The 18,641-nt window shown below is 42.9% G+C and overlaps 1 protein-coding gene across 1 annotated transcript in view; it reads left to right on the forward strand.

Annotated features, from left to right (window-relative positions):
• Positions 1-18,641, forward strand: part of LOC115193974 (E3 ubiquitin-protein ligase MARCH5) — a 38,273-nt gene that overhangs the window by 2,151 nt on the left and 17,481 nt on the right. The window contains exon 3 of the mRNA XM_029753160.1: positions 16,812-17,014. Coding sequence (XP_029609020.1) covers positions 16,812-17,014 — 203 coding nt within the window. The remainder of the gene's footprint in view (positions 1-16,811; positions 17,015-18,641) is intronic.

Genomic DNA, 18,641 nt, shown 5'->3' on the forward strand with positions numbered 1-18,641 from the left:
AATCTCATAATTCAAATTTCTCAAACATACAACTATTATATCCCATTTTAAAGATACACTTCTCGTTAATCCAACCACCGTGTCCGATTTCAAAAAGGCTTTACGGCGAAAGCATAACATTAGATTATGTTAGGACAGCGCCTAGACAAGAAACCACACAGCCATTTTCCAAGCAAGGAGAGGCATCACAAAAACCAGAAATACGAAAATTAATCAATAACCTTTGATCTTCATCAGATGGCACTCATAGGACTTCATGTTACACAACGCATGTATGTTTTGCTCGATAAAGTTCATATTTATGTCCAAGAACCCAATTTTTAATTGGCGTGTAATGTTCAGATATGTTTTGCCTCCCAAAACTTCCGGTGAATGAGCACATCAATTTACAGAAATACTCATCATAAACGTTGATAAAATAAACAACTGTTATTCAAATAATTATAGATACACTTCTCCTTAATGCAACCGCTGTGTCAGATTTCAAAAAAGTTTTACGGCGAAAGCACACTTTGTAACAATCTTGGTACAGGTCTCAGACATAAAAACAAGCCACACAGATACCCGCCATTTGAGTCAGAAGTCACAAATAACATTATAAATATTCACTTACCTTTGATGATCTTCATCGGAATACACTCCCAGGAATCCCAGTTACACAAATGTTTGTTTTGTTTCGATAAAGTCCATATTTATGTCGAAATACCTCCTTTTTGTTTGCACGTTCAGTCCAGCATTCCAAATGCACTGTGCTCGTGCAGTAAGCTCAGACGAAAAGTCAAAAGTTATATTACAGTTCGTAGAAACATGTCAAACAATGTATAGCATCAATCTTTAGGATGTTTTTATCCTAAATCTTCCATAATATTCCAACCGGACAATTCCATTGTCTTCAGAAATGAAAAGGAACACACCTAACTCTCACGGGCGCGCGCCTGTCTGAGCTCATGTCATTTCCTCAGTCATCTGATTCCAATGGCTCTTATTCTTTCCCCATTCACAGTAGAAGCATGAAACAACATTCTAAAGACTGTTGACATCTAGTGGAAGCCTTAGGAAGTGCAAAATGACAATGTATACTGGATAGGCAATCACTTGAAGAACTACAAACCTCAGATTTCCCACTTCCGGGTTGGATTTTCTTCTCAGGTTTTTGCCTGCCATATGAGTTCTGTTATACTCACAGACATCATTCAAACAGTTTTAGAAACTGCAGAGTGTTTTCTATCCAAATCTACTAATAATATGCATATCCTACCTTCTGGGCCTGAGTAGCAGGCAGTTTACTACGGGCACGCCTTTCATCCAGACGTCAAAATACTGCCCCCAAAGCCGATGAAGTTAAACACTGTTGTGTGTGAAAAGCCCAAGAGGACAGCATTTTCTGAAATACTGGAACCGGCACGCCTGGCACCGACGGTCATACCACGCTCAGGTTACACGTTTTGCCCATTCTAACGTTCAATCAAACAGAAACCGCAATGCCTTGATGCCTGTTACACGTTTTGCCCATTCTAATGTTCAATCGAACAGAAACTGCAATGCCTTGATGCCTGTCTGCCTGCTCTATATAGCCAGCCACTGCCACGTGACTCGCTGTCTGTAGGAGCTAACCATTTTCGTGAATGGGGTGGCGTACTTAATAAACTGGCCACCGAGTGTAGGTAGGCCTAACCTTGCAAACATTTTGATCTGGTATATCAAGTTAACAAAACTGTTCTATACTCTGCTCCGCCTAAACAGGTATGTTAGGCCTAGATTTTAAGCATTTCGTCTAATAGGCCTGTGTAGGCTTAGGTCAAGTAAGTTAATTGAATTTTGCCATACTGGCCATTGTTTGTCAATGCTGTGGCTAATCATTCTCACCTCAGAGGCCATGGCAACAAGCTTGCTTGACCTTCGGAGAGAATCTGGTGTTCACTATGAGTTAGTCATCATGGTGTTATGAAGATTGAAATGGACCCATCTGTAGCAGCCAGCTACTCTTCATTCCTAAAGAGGATGCTTTTCTGTCCCCTTTTTGCATCTCAAACAAACTTTACCCAAATTGTTATTTGGGGGATGTCATTCACTCACGTCATCAAAGACAAGTAATGTTACCATGTTCTGATAACCTTCAGGTTCTATGATTTGTCAGTGTTAACGCTGTTTCTCAGGCAAACCCCTTTTAGATTTTAGCCTATGTCCTATCCTTGTTACCAATGTTTTCACATTGACTGGAAAACAAACTTATTGCCAAAGTTGTTGAATTACTTTAGGCCTTCAGTACATGCCAATCAATACTCTATTGTCTTTGATCAACGTGCCTTCAGTTGAAAAAAAAGGCCTATAACGTAGGTGACTTTCCATAGAGGTTTTAGGCTACACCTTGCAATCGAAGCTCATCTAAAATTTAGAGAACTGTGATGAATGCTGTGACTATGGATTGTGGTGGTGATCCAGAGGGAGTTATTGATTTGCTCCGGTTGTAGAGCAGGCCTGTTGTCTGTCTCCTGACCTTGCCAGTGTTTTATTTTCCGCTGTGGGCTGTATTTGCCAGAATGTCCCTGCTTGCGTCTGAGTGCCATAAAGCAAATTCGGTAACTGCTTTGCTCTTTGTTAATTATTTTTTTTAAAGTCAGTGTAGAGCCCTGCGTTTTCTCTGTAGTAATGGTGCAAGCATGACGGTCATGAATCTGCGGCCGGTGTATTCTCTATGGCAGTCAGCGGTGCACTGGTGCTCCCAAATAAAGATTCCGGGCAAAATATTTGAGGGCATATGCTCAGAGCATAGAAACCGATGGCAGGAAGATGTATGTCACGTTCCCCTCGTTTTAGGCGGTTGTGTTTGTTGCTCTATCAGTGACAAACACACGGCTCCACATGTTCTTGTCTGGGCCTGCCACTAGCAGCTGGTTCCCCCTGCAATGCAGTGTTTCACGGATGGAGGAGGGAGACACTCGCACACACAACCTCCATGATTCTGTACCCTTTTGTTTTGGTTGGGCATTAGCCATACTACGTTATCGTTTTCATCTTTTTTTTCTGTAATTATGTCATACAATTCATATCTTGTAGACACTGGACAGCAAAATGTGATTTTTGATATTCTGAAGCAGGGGTTCTTTAAACTTTTTCAGCCTGGGGCCCAAATGACAAATTCTGTGTTTTCATGGGACCCAAGCTTATGAAAATATGCAACTAGGTGTAAATATTGGTACATTTCATTACCCTTATGCCTAAAACAAATGCAATATAGACAAAAACAAATAACAATGAAATATCCATATAATTAGCTATTCATGTTTATTTTCTCCATTCTCCGTTTTAAAATACAATAACTATTTGTTTATTCTGAACTGGAATAAACGGATCAAATCACACCGGTTGACGTTTTCAACAATCATGTCTATTCTGGACTCAGGTTTTGACAGTGTAACATGGAGGTCATGCTCAGCGTTGAGTCTGACATACTTTTTAAAAAAAGTACAGAAACAGAGTTAAGAACCCTGACTCGCATAGGTATGTGGTGCCGAACTGGATCAGAACATCGACTACTTTCTCAGTCAGGCTGGAGACCGCTTCCTGCTGTAGATTACCAACCCAGAACTGTGTGTGTTTGCCTCTAAAAGCATCTTACTTCAATCAGTTTATTCTAGTTCAGAATAAAAAATACTTGTATTTTAACAGCAACAGTTGCAATTTAGATTTGTTTACAACAATAATTTCTTCAGTAAGATGTACAGTAGGCCTGATCATTTTGTCTTCGTCTGTATTTACTGTTACTTACGGTTATCAGTAGCTTGCTTTGGCTCACGTTACTATAGCTATTAGCTGTGTACAAGGCCAGGGGATTGTTTGAAGGAGAAACTCACATCTGCTAGTATGAGAGAGAGTACTCCTTTATTTCTGCTTGTCATCACCTGTTATAACATGACAACAATGCCTTGCTAGCTGACTGACTTTTCCATTGTCGAAGCACTGTTTCCTGGAGCATTCTTCCCTGTTCTGAAGGAACTCCCTGTGTTTACCCTCATGCTGTGGATATTTGGACAGGACGTGTCGTTTTATTAATTGGTTCGTTTTGAGAGACTCATTACTAAGCACTTCCCCGCATCAAACACATTGTGGGCGCTCCTCGTTATTTCTCAAAGTTTGTATGAAACCAAGAGAGAGAAACTCAACGCTGTATTTGCGTTTCATGACGATGGAGCTCAGTCAGAACTTGTAGCTAGCTTGAGTCATTTGATGACAGTGGTGAATGCTGGCGAGTGGGAGTGACAAGTCAGTGGCTGACAGCGCATCATCTGCTGCTGAACGACAGCGCTGCATCGTGTGGGTCGCGGAGTGATCTTCAAGAGAACTGCAGAAAAAAAGTTCCTGGTTAACGGTGAAGCACACAGGCATCTTCCACTTGCGCAGCTGCCAAACTGAGCAGAGACTGCTGCTAAGCAGAGAGTGCATTGAACAGTGAGCGCAGTTGTACTTGGCCAAATTAATTCCAGTAATCAATTATATAATTCTACATTTACTCTGACACGTTGAACCCACCATAAACAGGTCCACGACCCACTCCTTTAAGAAAGAATGTTCTGAAGTCTTTGCTGTTGGTTGTTGTGACTCCTGTTTGAGATTGGAATGATGGGGTCCGGGGGGAGAGTGGTGAAATATCAGCTGTGGTTAGTCTTGTGGCTTTCCCTAGGGTGCAAGAGTTGAAGGCATACTCATAGGTTTGGGTTAACTGTCCGACCCCTGAGCCAAAAAGTAAAATAATCCTGCAGATTCACAGTGTAACTTGGGCCAGTCTGACTGGAAACTGATGCCAAATGGCAAGTCCCAGCCTGACACTTTCCCTGCTGTTCGATGCAGGTGGCAACAATACACAAGGGTCATGGAGTATGTGCTTGATTGAGTAGAGGTAGGCTACACAATGTTGTTATGGACTTAGGTTAGTAGTAGAAGACAAGTGTTTTGATTTGTTAGATTGGAGTAGGCCCAACTAAGGATTTGTTTGGAGTTGAGGTAGGCCTAGGCTAGATGTTACTTGTTTGTTGTGGAGTAGAGGTAGCCCAAGCATGTTTGGTGTGTAGAATGTATTAGATGCAGACTGAGTCTATTTGTTATGGGGTGGAGGCACTAAGGCTGTCAGACATGCGGAAGCCCCCGGACCTTAACCTTCATTGAAGACCTTTTGTGGGCCAGGATCCGGTCGCCTGCCTTTGTGCTGCGGAACCTCCAGTTTTCCCACAGTCATGTGACCGCCGCTGAGTGAAAGGAGCCTTTGTGGAGTGGCTCTGGCCCCTTCTTAAAAAACAGAAGCATGACTTGTGAGATGATGAGGTAAAACTAATCGTACCATCACCCTCATCTTTGTACCGGACTGTGAATCACTCCCTCGTGCACCCCATCTCTCAATCAAGTGTGCCTTTTCACTCCCTCTTTACCCTATTTTGAGAAATGGTGCAAAAAAAAAAATGGTTGTAGGTTAACTTAAATCATGGGAGTTGTTGCTGCGTTCTTGTTATTTTCCAGAGCCAGGTTTTCTTCCTGCTGGTTGTACACAAACACAATTGTCCAATAGTGCTTAGGTTGCTGTGTTGCAGTAGCAACATTCTTTCAGCCCTGGCAAGGAGTGTTGGGCTTGGAGTGATTAAATGCTGTCTACTACTAGTCACATCCCAAATCTCACACACAGACACGGGACATGACTTGAATGGCCCCTTTTCCACAGTAACCTCCCGCCCTTATAGGTGCAGCTGAACATTTAGTCTCATCTGATATTTTGGTTAAAAGGCCAAGGTCACAAATGTTTTTATTGAGCAATATACCACATTACTTCTAAATATAGATGTTGTATGAATGTAACAGGCTGGGTCCTGAATGTTCTTCAGCTGGTGAACCTCATCTTGTGTTGGGCAATGGCAGCCGGTCTGGCAGTACTCCATGACCTTGGACTCATAGACTCTGCACTTTGGCTCTTGCCAGCCCTGTGCAGTCTTTTCCTCTTCTCAGTCTGATGTTGAGCTTGTTCCCTGCTGAAAGCTTTCATCCAATGGGTCTATAGGATCTGTACTAGTAAAGCTGTTGTCAAGGTCAGCAGCGGCAGGATTAGTCTGTAGGACAAACACTAACTAGTCAGGGATTAGCCACATTTGACTACTTTGTCTCCATCAAGACACACAAGGTACTATATCTACCCATCCCCCTTGTGTCAAGAGATCATGCATACTAACCTTCACACACAATACCCACCCCCAACAGATACCAGTCAGTCACCAACACCATCCCCTCCAATTTAGACTTCTAGCATTGCATAAACGATCAACTAAGCCTCCATAATATAGAGAACTACATTAGATGTGATAAACACACCAACTATGACAGTAAGACACGGACCATGTTTATGCCTAGCTCCAGTATATTTATTTGCTCATCATGGAGTCATGGAAATATTTAGCAAAGGTGACTTACACTAGTTCCTGGTGCTGAGCTTGATGCTGTTGCATGCAGATGATGATGGGATCAGACGTTGTAAATGGAACACACAGGCCAGTCACATTAGCCTCTGCGATAGTTAGTTAGCTAGCTAATGTTTAGATAAAGTCCGGTAAGATGTAGCTAACGTAACCTAATGTAGCTTGCAAAGATACAAATTGCATCAACGACTAGATAGCAACTGGCTTATTACATTGATTTGCTTTAGAATGTCTAGCCAGTGTATTATGAAAGCTAGCTAGATTTTGGTTTAGATAAACACATTTAGTTCCTTAGCTAATTGATCGGCATTACAGCTGCTTGACTTCTTAGTAAGGTAACCAGTGAATTGTTACCCCAGCAGCCTGTGCTTGCTTGTAGTTTGCACATCCAGGTACTGAGCACCATAACTAAACTTCTCAACAAAAAAATGTATCGTTCTTCGCAAGCTGATGTTCTTTGAATGAGTGGCTGGTCCAGTGAGTAACGTTAGCTACCTTTTTGACACCCATTCTCAACTGCATCCACCTCGACAGGGGCGGTACTACGTCCTGAAATGCCAATGAATTCTGGATATTATGGTTAGCTCACAACCAGGAATTGTAGATGGACAGTTTCTACCGGCGAGATGCAGCAATGCTCATATTTGCTTGTAGTGAGGAAATTCTAGTTTTTTTATGACATGTTAATAACATATTAACGTCAGTCTTGAATTTGGCCTTTGATACTATAGCCCATAGAAACGTATTAAATAACACAGTCTTAAATGGCTAAACAGACAGTAAAAAAAGAAATCATAAGGTTTCGAAGTGTCTGTCCTATAGGAGATTTTTTGACACAAAGCTATCTCCATACTTCCATTTAAAAAAAGAAAATGATACCGGGTTACCTTCACAGTCCCGTGACACTTGTGGGAGTCGTAGAGCGAAACGGAGAAGACCTTCGTGAGAATGTAATCTTTCCATAGTGATCATATTACACTGAACAAAAATATAAATGCAACGTGTAAAGTGTTGGTCCCATAATTCATGATCTGAAATAAAAAATCCCAGAAATTTTCCATATGCAAAAAAAATCTTATTTCGCTCAAATTTTGTGCACAAATTTGTTCACATCCTTGTAAGTGAGCATTAATCATTTTCCAAGATAATCCAGCCACCTGACAGGTGTAGCATATCAAGAAGCTAATTTAACAGCATTTTCATTACACAGGTGCATCTTGTGCTGGGGACAATAAAAGGCCATAAAAAAAAAGTGCAGTTTTGTTGGAAAAAACTATTTCTGATCGGCTGAGCTTAGCCAATGCTGAGCTTGGCCAATGCCTTCCAAGGTCCACCTATGGCTGCACCCCTGCCCAGTCGTGAAATCCATAGATTAGGGTCTAATGAATTTATTTCAATTTCCTTTGTATGAACTGTAACTCAGTAAAATCTTTTGAAATTGTTGCATGTCACATTCATATTTTTGTTCAGTATAGTTTGTAGCCCAAACGGTTCAGATGCTAAAGACAGAAGTTGGCACATCTGCAGTACCGACTACAGAAGAGTCTCGTGGGTGTCGTAGAGCAAAACGGTCGGACGATACAGACTTTTGTCTCATGGTCTGACAAACACCTAACTGGGCCACCTTCCACCGCAGATGCGGAAGGCCGATGCTGTGGATTGAGACACAGCCTATGCAAAATGATATCTCTAGTTTAAATTGACAGATTTCTATGGGGATTTTTAAATTATGTTAGTTACATTGATGCACAGATTAATGGACATATACAGTGAAAGAGCATCGATGACATTATTTGACAAGTGTGGTCTAAATCAAACCAGTCTCTTGTTTCAAGCCTTTTTTGGTTATTGGTTCGCAGGCCTAATTGCTTTTGAGTTGAGACCTGACTGAAGCTTTTGGTCAGTTCCATTGTTTTGTTTGAATGTTTAGGCTGTAAAATTGGGCATTGGGACTGTGTTTCGTAGTGTTTGTCTTGTCGTATGTTCGGGTGTTTGTAGGCCTGTGTTTGTGTTATTTGCTGCGCAGGACCGAGCGAGGCGAAAGCGAGCAAGGGGTTAGGGCTTTGTGAAGAGGATAGCGTTTCGCCAGTTGTATCGTGGCTTGTCATGTGGAGGGGCAGCGTTACGGGAACTGGAGCCAGTGTATCTGGGGGAGCACCCACGCCTTTGTTTCCCATGGCTGTGCTCCTGTGGAGACATCTGTCTACCCTTCCAATCAGCTTCCCGTCCTCCCGTTTCATCCCTCTGTCTCTCTCTGCTGCCTCTCAGCTCAGGTTCTACTAATCTCTTTCCTCTGGGCCTTTGTTCCCCCCGGCCAGGCTCATCGTCACAACGATATGCTCATGTAGTCAAAAGCTAGGTAGATTTTATAACCGAAAATGGCTACTCTGTGACCGGATTCTCTGTGAATCTGGATTAGGAATAACCTCCCCTGGGGTGGGCTATTTTTTGACCTCCCCTGATTTTAGGGTAGGAACCCAGCTACAAACGGGCATTTGACCCATTATATCCACTGTAGCTAACCGTACTGTAACCGTAGTCACAGGTAATACAAGAGGACTTGTAGTGCAGCAGGTTGTGGACATCCCAGCAGTGTGTCGTTTCACATTGTGGAGAGGAAATGAGTGGATAGAGTCATAGTGGGAGGATGGATGAGGTTAATATGAGGATGGTAGAGCAGAGGAAGGAGGGTTAAGGTCAAACTTTGTTTCGCCACGTGGCCCCTGTTCCTTCGCAGGCCCACGTTACCCAAGCACCCGACCCCTAGGCTCCACTGAGCTCTCCCTCATGTTTTCTTCACCCCTGGAGGATGGAAAATCAGCCAGGTAGGTACCTGGGCCTCCCTGTGGCTCAGTTGGTAGAGCATGGTGTTTGCAACGCCAGGGTTCGATTCCCACAGGGGGCCAGTACAAAAAAAAAAAAAAATGCATGAAATGTATGTATTCACTACTGTAAGTCGCTCTGGATAAGAGCGTCTGCTAAATGACTAAAATGTAAAATGTAAAAATGTAGTTACCTGAGCAAGTGACCGAGACAGCCCCCCCCTCCCCCCTGCAGCCTGGTAACAGAGCACACCCTGGGTAGGAGGATTATGACCGATGGCCAAAGATTTGCCATCCATTATTCAAGCCTAGTAGCAGGCAGGTTTAATTATACATGGTGGTATTATGGGATTTTGATCAGCCATGTCAGACTAGGGCTGGGCGATACAGCCTGAAAATCATATCTACATTTTATTTAAAATTTATGGCTGATTTTACGATATGTACATTTTTTTGGTGTTATTTCTCTAATCTTTGTACAATTTAAAGGTGAAATACACTATTTCAAACAGTCAGCAATAATCAAATGAATTCAGTTATTGTTAACTTATACCTAGGCTAAATACAGTATAAGCCTTCCACAACCATAAGACTCACTAATAATGTAATTATTTTATAAAAAATAGTTTAACCTGCATTTCTTTTGCAGTAATTACTGATCTGGCTTTTTTTTGCCTGAATTTTACATAATTATGACATAACATTAAAGGTTATGCAATGTAACAGCAATATTTAGACTTACGGTTGCCACCCATTCGATAAAATACGGAACGGTTCCGTATTTCACTGAAAGAATAAATGTTTGATAGTTTCTGGATTTGACCATATTAATGACCAAAGGCTCGTATTTCTGTGTGTTTGTTGTATTATAATTAAGTCTATGATTTGATATTTTGATAGAGCAGTCTGACTGAGCTGTGGTAGGCAGCAGCAGGCTCGTAAGCATGCATTCAAACAGCACTTTCCTGCGTTTGCCAGCAGCTCTTCGCAATGCTTGAAGCACAGCGCTGTTTATGACTTCAAGCCTATCAACTCCCGAGATTAGGCTGGCAATACTATAGTGCCTATAAGAATATCCAGTAGTCAAAGGTAAATGAAATACAAATGGTATAGAGAGAAATAGTCCTATAATTCCTATAGTAACTACAACCTAAAACGTTTTAACTGGGAATATTGAAGACTCATTTTAAAAGGAACCACCCGCTTTCATATTTTCTCATGTTCTGAGCAAGGAACTTAAATGTTAGCTTTTTTTACATGGCACATATTGCTCTTTTACTTCTCCAACATTGTGATTTTTGCATTATTTAGACCAAATTGAACATGTTTCATTATTTATGAGACTAAATTGATTTTATGTATTATATTAAGTTAAAATTAGTGTTCATTCAGTATTGTTGTAATTGTTGTTATTATAATTATTATTATTATATATATATATATATATATATATATATATATATATATATATATATATAAATAAATAAATTGGCCGATTTTAATCGTTATCGGCTTTTTTGGGTCCTCCAATAATCGGTATCGGCGTTGAAAAATCATAATCGGTCGACCTCTAGACACAACAGTGGTAGGCCTGATCACCAACAACGATGAGACAGCCTATAGGGAGGAGGTCAGAGACCTGACTGTGTGGTGCAAGGACAACAACCTCTCCCTCGACGTGATCAAGACAAAGGCGATGATTGTGGACTACAGGAAATGGAGGACCGAGCACGCCCCCATTCTCATCTACGGGGCTGTAGCGGAGCAGGTTGAGAGCTTCAAGTTCCTTGGCGTTCACATCACCAACAAACTATCATGGTCCAAGCACACCAAGACAGCCGTGAAGAGGGCACGACAAAGCCCCCTCAAGACACTGAAAAGATTTGGCATTTGTCCTCAGATCCTCAAAAGGTTCTACAGCTGCACCATCGAGAGCATCCTGACTGGTTGCATCACTGCCTGGTATGGCAACTGCTCGGCCTCCGACCGCAAGGCACTACAGAGGGTAGTGTGAACGGCCCAGTACATCACTGGGGCCAAACTTTCCACCATCCAGGACCTTTATACCAGGCGGTGTCAGAGGAAGGCCCTAAAAATTGTCAAAGACCCCAGCCACCCTAGTCATCGACTGTTCTCTCTGCTAACGCATGGCAAGCGGTACCGGCGCACCAAGTCTTAAGTCCAAAGGCGGCTCAACATTTTCTAACCCCAAGCCATAAAACTCCTGAACAGCTAATCAAAGGGCTACCCAAACCCCTCTTTTACGCAGCTGCTACTCTGTTTATTATCTATGCATGGTAACTCTACCGACATGTACATTTTACCTCCACTAACCGGTGCCCCTGCACATTGACTCTGTACTGGTACCCTCGCTATTGTTATTTTACTGCTGCTGTTTAATTATTTGTTAGTTTTATTTATTTTTACTTATCTTTTTCACTTGACACGTTTTTCTTAACTTCTTAAAGCATTGTTGGTTAAGGGCTTGTCAGTAAGCATTTTACTCTAAGGTTGTACCTGTTGTATTCTGTGCATGTGACAAATACAATTTGATTTGACTAGACAGCTAGCATTTCAGTCTTTGGCTAAAATGCTGCTAGCAGTACCGTGATGCCACTCGCGACAAATTGAGCATTCATTTTCCAGAGTCAATGTTCTTTGATACTCATATTTTAGTAATGTTTGCTGTGCGCACAATTTGAGCAGTTGAGACATAAAAAGGTTATAGTTAGAAAGGTCAACTTCTCTATTACAGTAAAATGTGTTTCGGTGTCTACATTGCATTCAGGAAAGTATTCAGACCGCTTGTCTTTTTCCACATTTTGTTACGTTACACCCTTTTTCTAAAATGGGTTCAATTGTTTTTTCCCCCAGTCAATCTACCTACTAGACCCCATAATGACAAGGTAAAAACTGATATCATATTTACATAAGTATTCAAACCCTTTACTCAGTACTTTGTTGAAGCAACTTTGGCAGCGATTACAGCCTTGAGTCTCTTCTTAGGTATGACGCTACAAGCTTGGCACACCTGTATTTGGGGAGTTTATCACATTCTTATCTGCACATCCTCTAAAGCTCTGTCAGGTTGGATGTGGAGCGTTGCTCTACAGCTATTTTCCGGTCTCTCCAGAGATGTGTGATTGGGTTCAAGTCCGGGCTCTGGCTGGGCCACTCAGGGACATTCAGAGACTTGTCCCTAAGCCACTCCTGCGTTGTCTTGGCTGTGTGCTTAGGGTCATTGTCCTGTTGGAAAGTGAACCTTCGCCCCCAGTCTGTTAACCTGCTCCAGAGCGCTCAGGACTTCATCAAGGACCTCTCTGTACTTTACTCTGTTCATGTTTCCCTCGTTCCTGACTATTGTCCTTGCCACTGAAAAACATCCCCACAGCATGATGCTGCCACCACCATGTTTCACCATATGGATGGTGCCATGTTTCCTCCACATGTGAGGCTTGGCATTCAGGCCAGAGTGTTCAATCTTGGTTTAATCAGACCTGACCCCTCTACATGGCTTTTTGCCAAACTCGAAGCAGGCTGTCATGTGCCTTTTACTGAGGAGTGGCTTCCGTCTGGCCACTCTACCATAAAGGCCTAATTGGTGGAGTGCTGCAGAGATGGGAGAACCTTCCAGAAGGAAAGCCAACCATCTCCACAGAGGAACTCTGGAGCTCTGTCAGAGTGACCATCAGGTTCTTGGTCACCTCCCTGACCAAGGCCTTTCTCCCCCGCTGAGGGGATGTTTTTCAGTGGCAGGGACTGGGAGATGGACGTATCGAGGGAAAGATGAACGGAGCAAAGTACAGACACATCAACAGGTCTTTTCTCTGGGTGCTGCTATTGGTTACGTTCTTCCTGCATTGATCAAATAGTCATTATGGCCATTGTTTTCTATTAGGTGACGGTCGCATGTTTGCGAAAAGACTTGCAGATAGTCTCTTCCCTTTGCAAATGGTCCTAGACATTCTGATGCAGTGGGCCTTGTAGGCTATGCATGTAAAAAAGAGTAGCCTGCCTACCCTTTGACGCTGCTAGGTGTGTAGGCACACACAGCATTTCAGTTCATTTTGCTCACTTAGCAGATTCTTTGTTATTGATCTTGTTTGAGTTGTGCACAGTCACTGCACCAGAGTGTCTCTGCTCTGTATTCCAGGGTACATTTATTCAGTCTACTGTCTGAGAGGAATCTTTGATCAATACACTACACTGTTATCGGTCCCAAGAGCTAGGCCTAGCCTAACAAAATATAATTTCTTCCAAAATCAACCCCAAGTATAAAAGCCTGTGTTTTAGGAGGTGACTTTGTTCTGCTGACTGCCCACTTTCACCGAGTGATGTCCCCCTGAGGCCATGGCTGAGATTACTTTACTTGGCCCGGGTCTTTGGACAGTGTACTCACAAGCTTTTTATCTTTATCTCAGATGAAGGGGGATTTTGTTTTTTGATTCATCAGCTGCAGCGCACACTGTGTGTGTGTACATACATGCAGTGTATTCATACACCTTAAATGTTCCACAATTTGTTACGTTACAGCCTTATTCTAAAATGGATTAAATTGTTTTTATTTTGGCCTCCCAAGTGGCGCAGCAGTCTAAGGCACTGCATCGCAGTGCTTGAGGCGTTATTAAAGACCCGGGTTCGATCCCGGGCTGTGCCGCACCCGGCCACGAACGGGAGACACATGAAGTGGCACACAATTGGCCCAGCATTGTCCGGGTTAGGGGAGGGTTTGGCCGGCCGGGATGTCCTTGTCCCGTCGCGCTCGGTTGCCAGTTGTAAAGTGTTTCCTCCGACACATTGGTGCACCTGGCTTCCATGTTCAACAAGCAGTGTGTCAAGAAGCAGTGCGGCTTGGCAAGGTTGTGTTTCGGAGGACGCATGGCTCTCGACCTTTGCCTCTCCCGAGTCTGTACGGGAGATGCAGCGATGGGACAAGACTGTAACAACCAATTTGGATTTCACGAAATTGGAGTAGAAAATAATAATATTAAACAATGTTTTTTCCCCCTCATCAATCTACACACAATACCCCATAATGACAAAGCAACAATTTTGCAAATGTATTAAAAATAAACTGATATCACATTTACAGAAGTATTCAGAGCCTTTACTCTGTACTTTGTTGAAGCACCTTTGGCAGGGATTACAGCCTTGAGTCGTCTTTGGGATAACGCTACAAGCTTGGCACGCCTGTATTTGGGTAGTTTCTCCCATTCTTCTCTACAGATCCTCTCAAGCTCTGTCAGGTTGGATGCGGAGCGTCACTGCACAGCTATTTTCAGGTCTCTCCAGAGATGTTCGATTGGGTTCAAGTCCCGCTGGCTGGGATACTCAAGGACATGCAGAGACTTGTCCCGAAGCCACTCCTGCGTTGTCTTGGCTGTGTGCTTAGGGTTGTTGTCCTGTTGGAAAGTGAACCTTCGCCCCATTCTGAGGTCCTGAGTGCTCTGGAGCAGGTTTTCATCAAATATCTCTTTGTACTTTGCTCCGTTCATCTTTCCCTCAATCCTGACTACTCTCCCAGTCCCTGCCGCTGAAAAACATTACCGTAGGGATGGTGTCAGGTTTCCTCCAGACGTGACACTTGGCATTCAGGCCAAAGAGTTCAATCTTGGCTTCATCAGACCAGAGAATTGTGTTAATCATGGTCTGAGTCCTTTAGGTGCCTTTTGGCAAACTCCAAGCGGGCTGTCATGTGCCTTTTGCTGAAGAGTGGCTTCCGTCTGGCCGCTCTACCATAACGGCCTGATTGGTAGAGTGCAGCACAGATGGTTGTCCACAGAGGAGCTCTGTCAGTGTGACCATCGTGTTCTTGGTCACCTCCCTGACCAAGGCCCTTCTCCACTGATTGCTCAGTTTGGCTGGGCGACCAGCTCTAGGAAGAGTCTTGGTGGTTCCAAACTTCTACCATTTAAGAATGATTGAGGCCTCTGTGTTCTTGCGTAACATCAATGCTGCAGAAATGTTTTGGTAACCTTCCCCAGATCTGTGCCTCGACACAATCCTGTCTCTGAGCTCTACGGACAATTTCATTGACCTCATGGCTTGGTTTTTTCTCTGACATGCACTGTCAACTGTGGGACCTTTATATAGACAGGTGTGTCCCTTTTCTAAATCATGTCCAATCAATTGAATGTACCACAGGTGGACTCCAATCAAGTTGTAGAAACGGAAACAGGAAACAGGATGCACCTGCGCTCAATTTTGAGTCTTATAGCAAAGGATCTGAATACTTATGTAATATGGTATTTCAGTTTTTTTATGTTTTATACATTTGTAAACATTTCTAAAAACCTGTTTCCACTTAGTCGTTATGTGGTATTGTGTGTAGATTGAGGGGGAAAATAATAATTTCATGAATTTTAGAATAAGGCTGGAACGTAACAAAATATAGGAGTCAAGGGGTCTGAATACTTTCCGAATGCACTGTGTATATGTGTATATATACAGTACCAGTCAAAAGTTTGGACACCTACTCATTCAAGGGTTTTTCTTTATTTTACTATTTTCTACATTGTAGAATAATAGTGAAGACATCAAAACTATGAAATAACACATGGAACCATGTAGTAAGCAAAAAAGTGTTAAACAAATCAAAATATATTTTAGATTCTTCAAAGTAGCCTCCCTTTGCCTTGATGACAGCTTTGCGCTCTCTCAACCAGCTTCATGAGGTAGTCACCTGGAATGCATTTCAATTAACAGGTGTGCCTTGTTAATTTGTGGAATTTCTTTCCTTAATGCGTTTGAGCTAATTAGTTGTACTGTGACAAGGTAGGGGTTGCTATATAGAAGATTGCTATATTTGGTAAAAGACCAAGTTATATTAATTTAACACTTTTTTTTTTCCTTTTACTACATGATTCCATTTGTTATTTCATAGTTTTAATGTCTTCACTATTATTTTACAATGTAGAAAATATTAAAAGTAAAGAAACTCATTCAAGGGTTTATCTGTGTCCAAACTTTTGACTGGTACTGTATGTATGTGTGTGTGTGTATATACACAGAGAGGGACAGACTACTATGGCCTTCACAGAATAATTATATTACTCAATAGTTTGTGGATTTTGTAGTCTTTAACCTTATTTCATTTTAAGCCTACATTTCATGGTGAATTCAAGGTCACATGTAGTCTGTCTTGTCTTGGGTACATGTTTGTTCTCTCATCCTGTCCCAGAGGAGCTGCCCCTCTCCCTGCCTGCCACTCAGTGCCCAGGGGACAGGGCTTTGGTTGTGTTTCCTGCCTCTGAACATCCTGTTTAATCAGCCAGTGTGTTAAGTAACTCTGAGGTTTACAGGGTGAAGTTCACATAATCTGGATGGATGCAAACCATCTACCTGATACACAACCATGAATGAATTGTCAAATGCACTGAGAATACTTAATTTACTGGTATACAGACGTTGATACAAAAACCAACGACCCCAGTGTTTCAGCCTCTGTTGGTGCGTGCATAGGTGCGTCTGCCTTCTCGTGTGTGTTTATGTGTCTGTGGAACAACCCCTCTTCTGTGTTTGTGTGCGTTTTCAGGAGCTGCTGGGTGTGCTTCGCAACGGACGAGGATGACCGCACGGCGGAGTGGGTGCGTCCGTGTCGCTGCCGTGGCTCCACCAAGTGGGTGCACCAGGTGTGTCTGCAGCGCTGGGTGGACGAGAAGCAGAGGGGCAACAGCACGGCCCGCGTGGCCTGTCCTCAGTGCAACGCCGAATACCTCATCGTCTTCCCCAAGCTGGGTATGATATGACAGGGCTGGGGTGGTGGGTTATGGGCTGGACTGCAGTTTCCCTGGAATATTAGTTGGAGGTAGTTAGGGTCACGGATAGTTACTGAATTTATGCTTTCACGCTGTTTGTAGGCCACATAATCGAATTGGTCTAACCCTGTCCAAGCTAGTGTCTGTCCTGATTTTCACTTGTATGCTTATCACATATCAGAAGTAAAGAGATGAACATGCATTAACTGCTTATGTGATGTGTTTATGATTTCAGTTAGTTATGATTCAGGCCCATGTGAAAAATATTGATGTCATTTGAGCTTTTGTAATTCCGTGGCAGCTTACCTAACAGATGGAAACAGATCTGTTGCGTCTGTCAGCACACAGTCATGTAATAACAGCTGAATCACGGGCACATTTGTAGTATCTCACTTTACTTCAACTTCACTGTCAAAATGTCAGGACAACACTTAACTTCCCTACCTTTCCAAAGGGGAAGTAGCATTAGAAGGCAATTTCCATACCTAAATGGACTTCTGAATTGGTCCTTTGAGGACAGACAACTAATGGCTGTTGTTGCTGTCTCCCTAATAACTGTTGCAGCACAGGGATTCGGTGCTGTGAATTAGGAGTGGGAACTGAGAGCTCTAAAAACCACTCAGCCTGTCTCAACTAACTGCATGTTTATTTATTCCCAAAACCAGGGTAGGTTATGTGGTGAGTCTGGTAATTATACCCTTTGAGGGAGAAGTAACACGAGGAATTGGAGCGGGCAGGGCACTCGCCAGATGCTGATTACCAGACCTGGGTTCAAATGTTATTAAACGTATTTCAAATAGTTTGCCTGGAGTGCCAGATAGGTGGACTTCTCACTTGTGCAACTATTCTGTCAGTTCCGTTGCACCAGGCAAGCTCAATAAAACTCAGCAAAAGAATTTTGAATAGTATTTGAACCCAGGTCTGCTACCTGCTCATTACCAGCCAGCTTCAGCCTCACTGGAAAATGCCAATTTGAAGAGGGGGTGTAGAGAGGAGAGGTGCCCACTGTAATTAACCCCAGCACGTCAGAGTGACGGGGGCACTGATTGTTCCCAACACTGGCACTTAGTCATCAAGTAAACATGGCTCTGCATTTGTTCGTTTGACGATTACAGAACCTTCAGCTACGTCAGTCAACGTAAGAGAGGAAACTTTTATGTAAGTGGAAACCCTGGAAACTGCTTTGGGAAATAACACTTGTACATTTTATAGCACCTGGTAAGCTATTAAATCACTCTGCATACATGTCTAATTAGGACTAGGTACAACCTAAGAAGTAGGGCCTGGACATAAGACAATGTATTCGGGAGGGCAAGCTCTGCTGGTAAGCAGGGCCATGTTGTATTTTTAGATGCAGGCCTGGCTGTGCTGGCAGTCACCTGTGTTGCTATAAGCAGCAGGCTTAACTAAACCTACAGGACTGGAGTATAGAGATCAGGGCACTTAGTTCGGACTCGTCTCTGGAGCTTCGGGTCAATGGGAAGACTCGGGACAGTCCCTAGTGTCGTATGCCAAGTACAGGACAGAATTAATGATGTGTCATTGATAAAGTCATGGCACATGACAAACCGGCACCCGAGAATTCTCAAGCAGTACTCTGTGGACTT

The sequence above is a fragment of the Salmo trutta genome, chromosome 5 (assembly GCF_901001165.1).
Source record: "Salmo trutta chromosome 5, fSalTru1.1, whole genome shotgun sequence".
Taxonomy (NCBI): Eukaryota; Metazoa; Chordata; class Actinopteri; order Salmoniformes; family Salmonidae; genus Salmo; species Salmo trutta.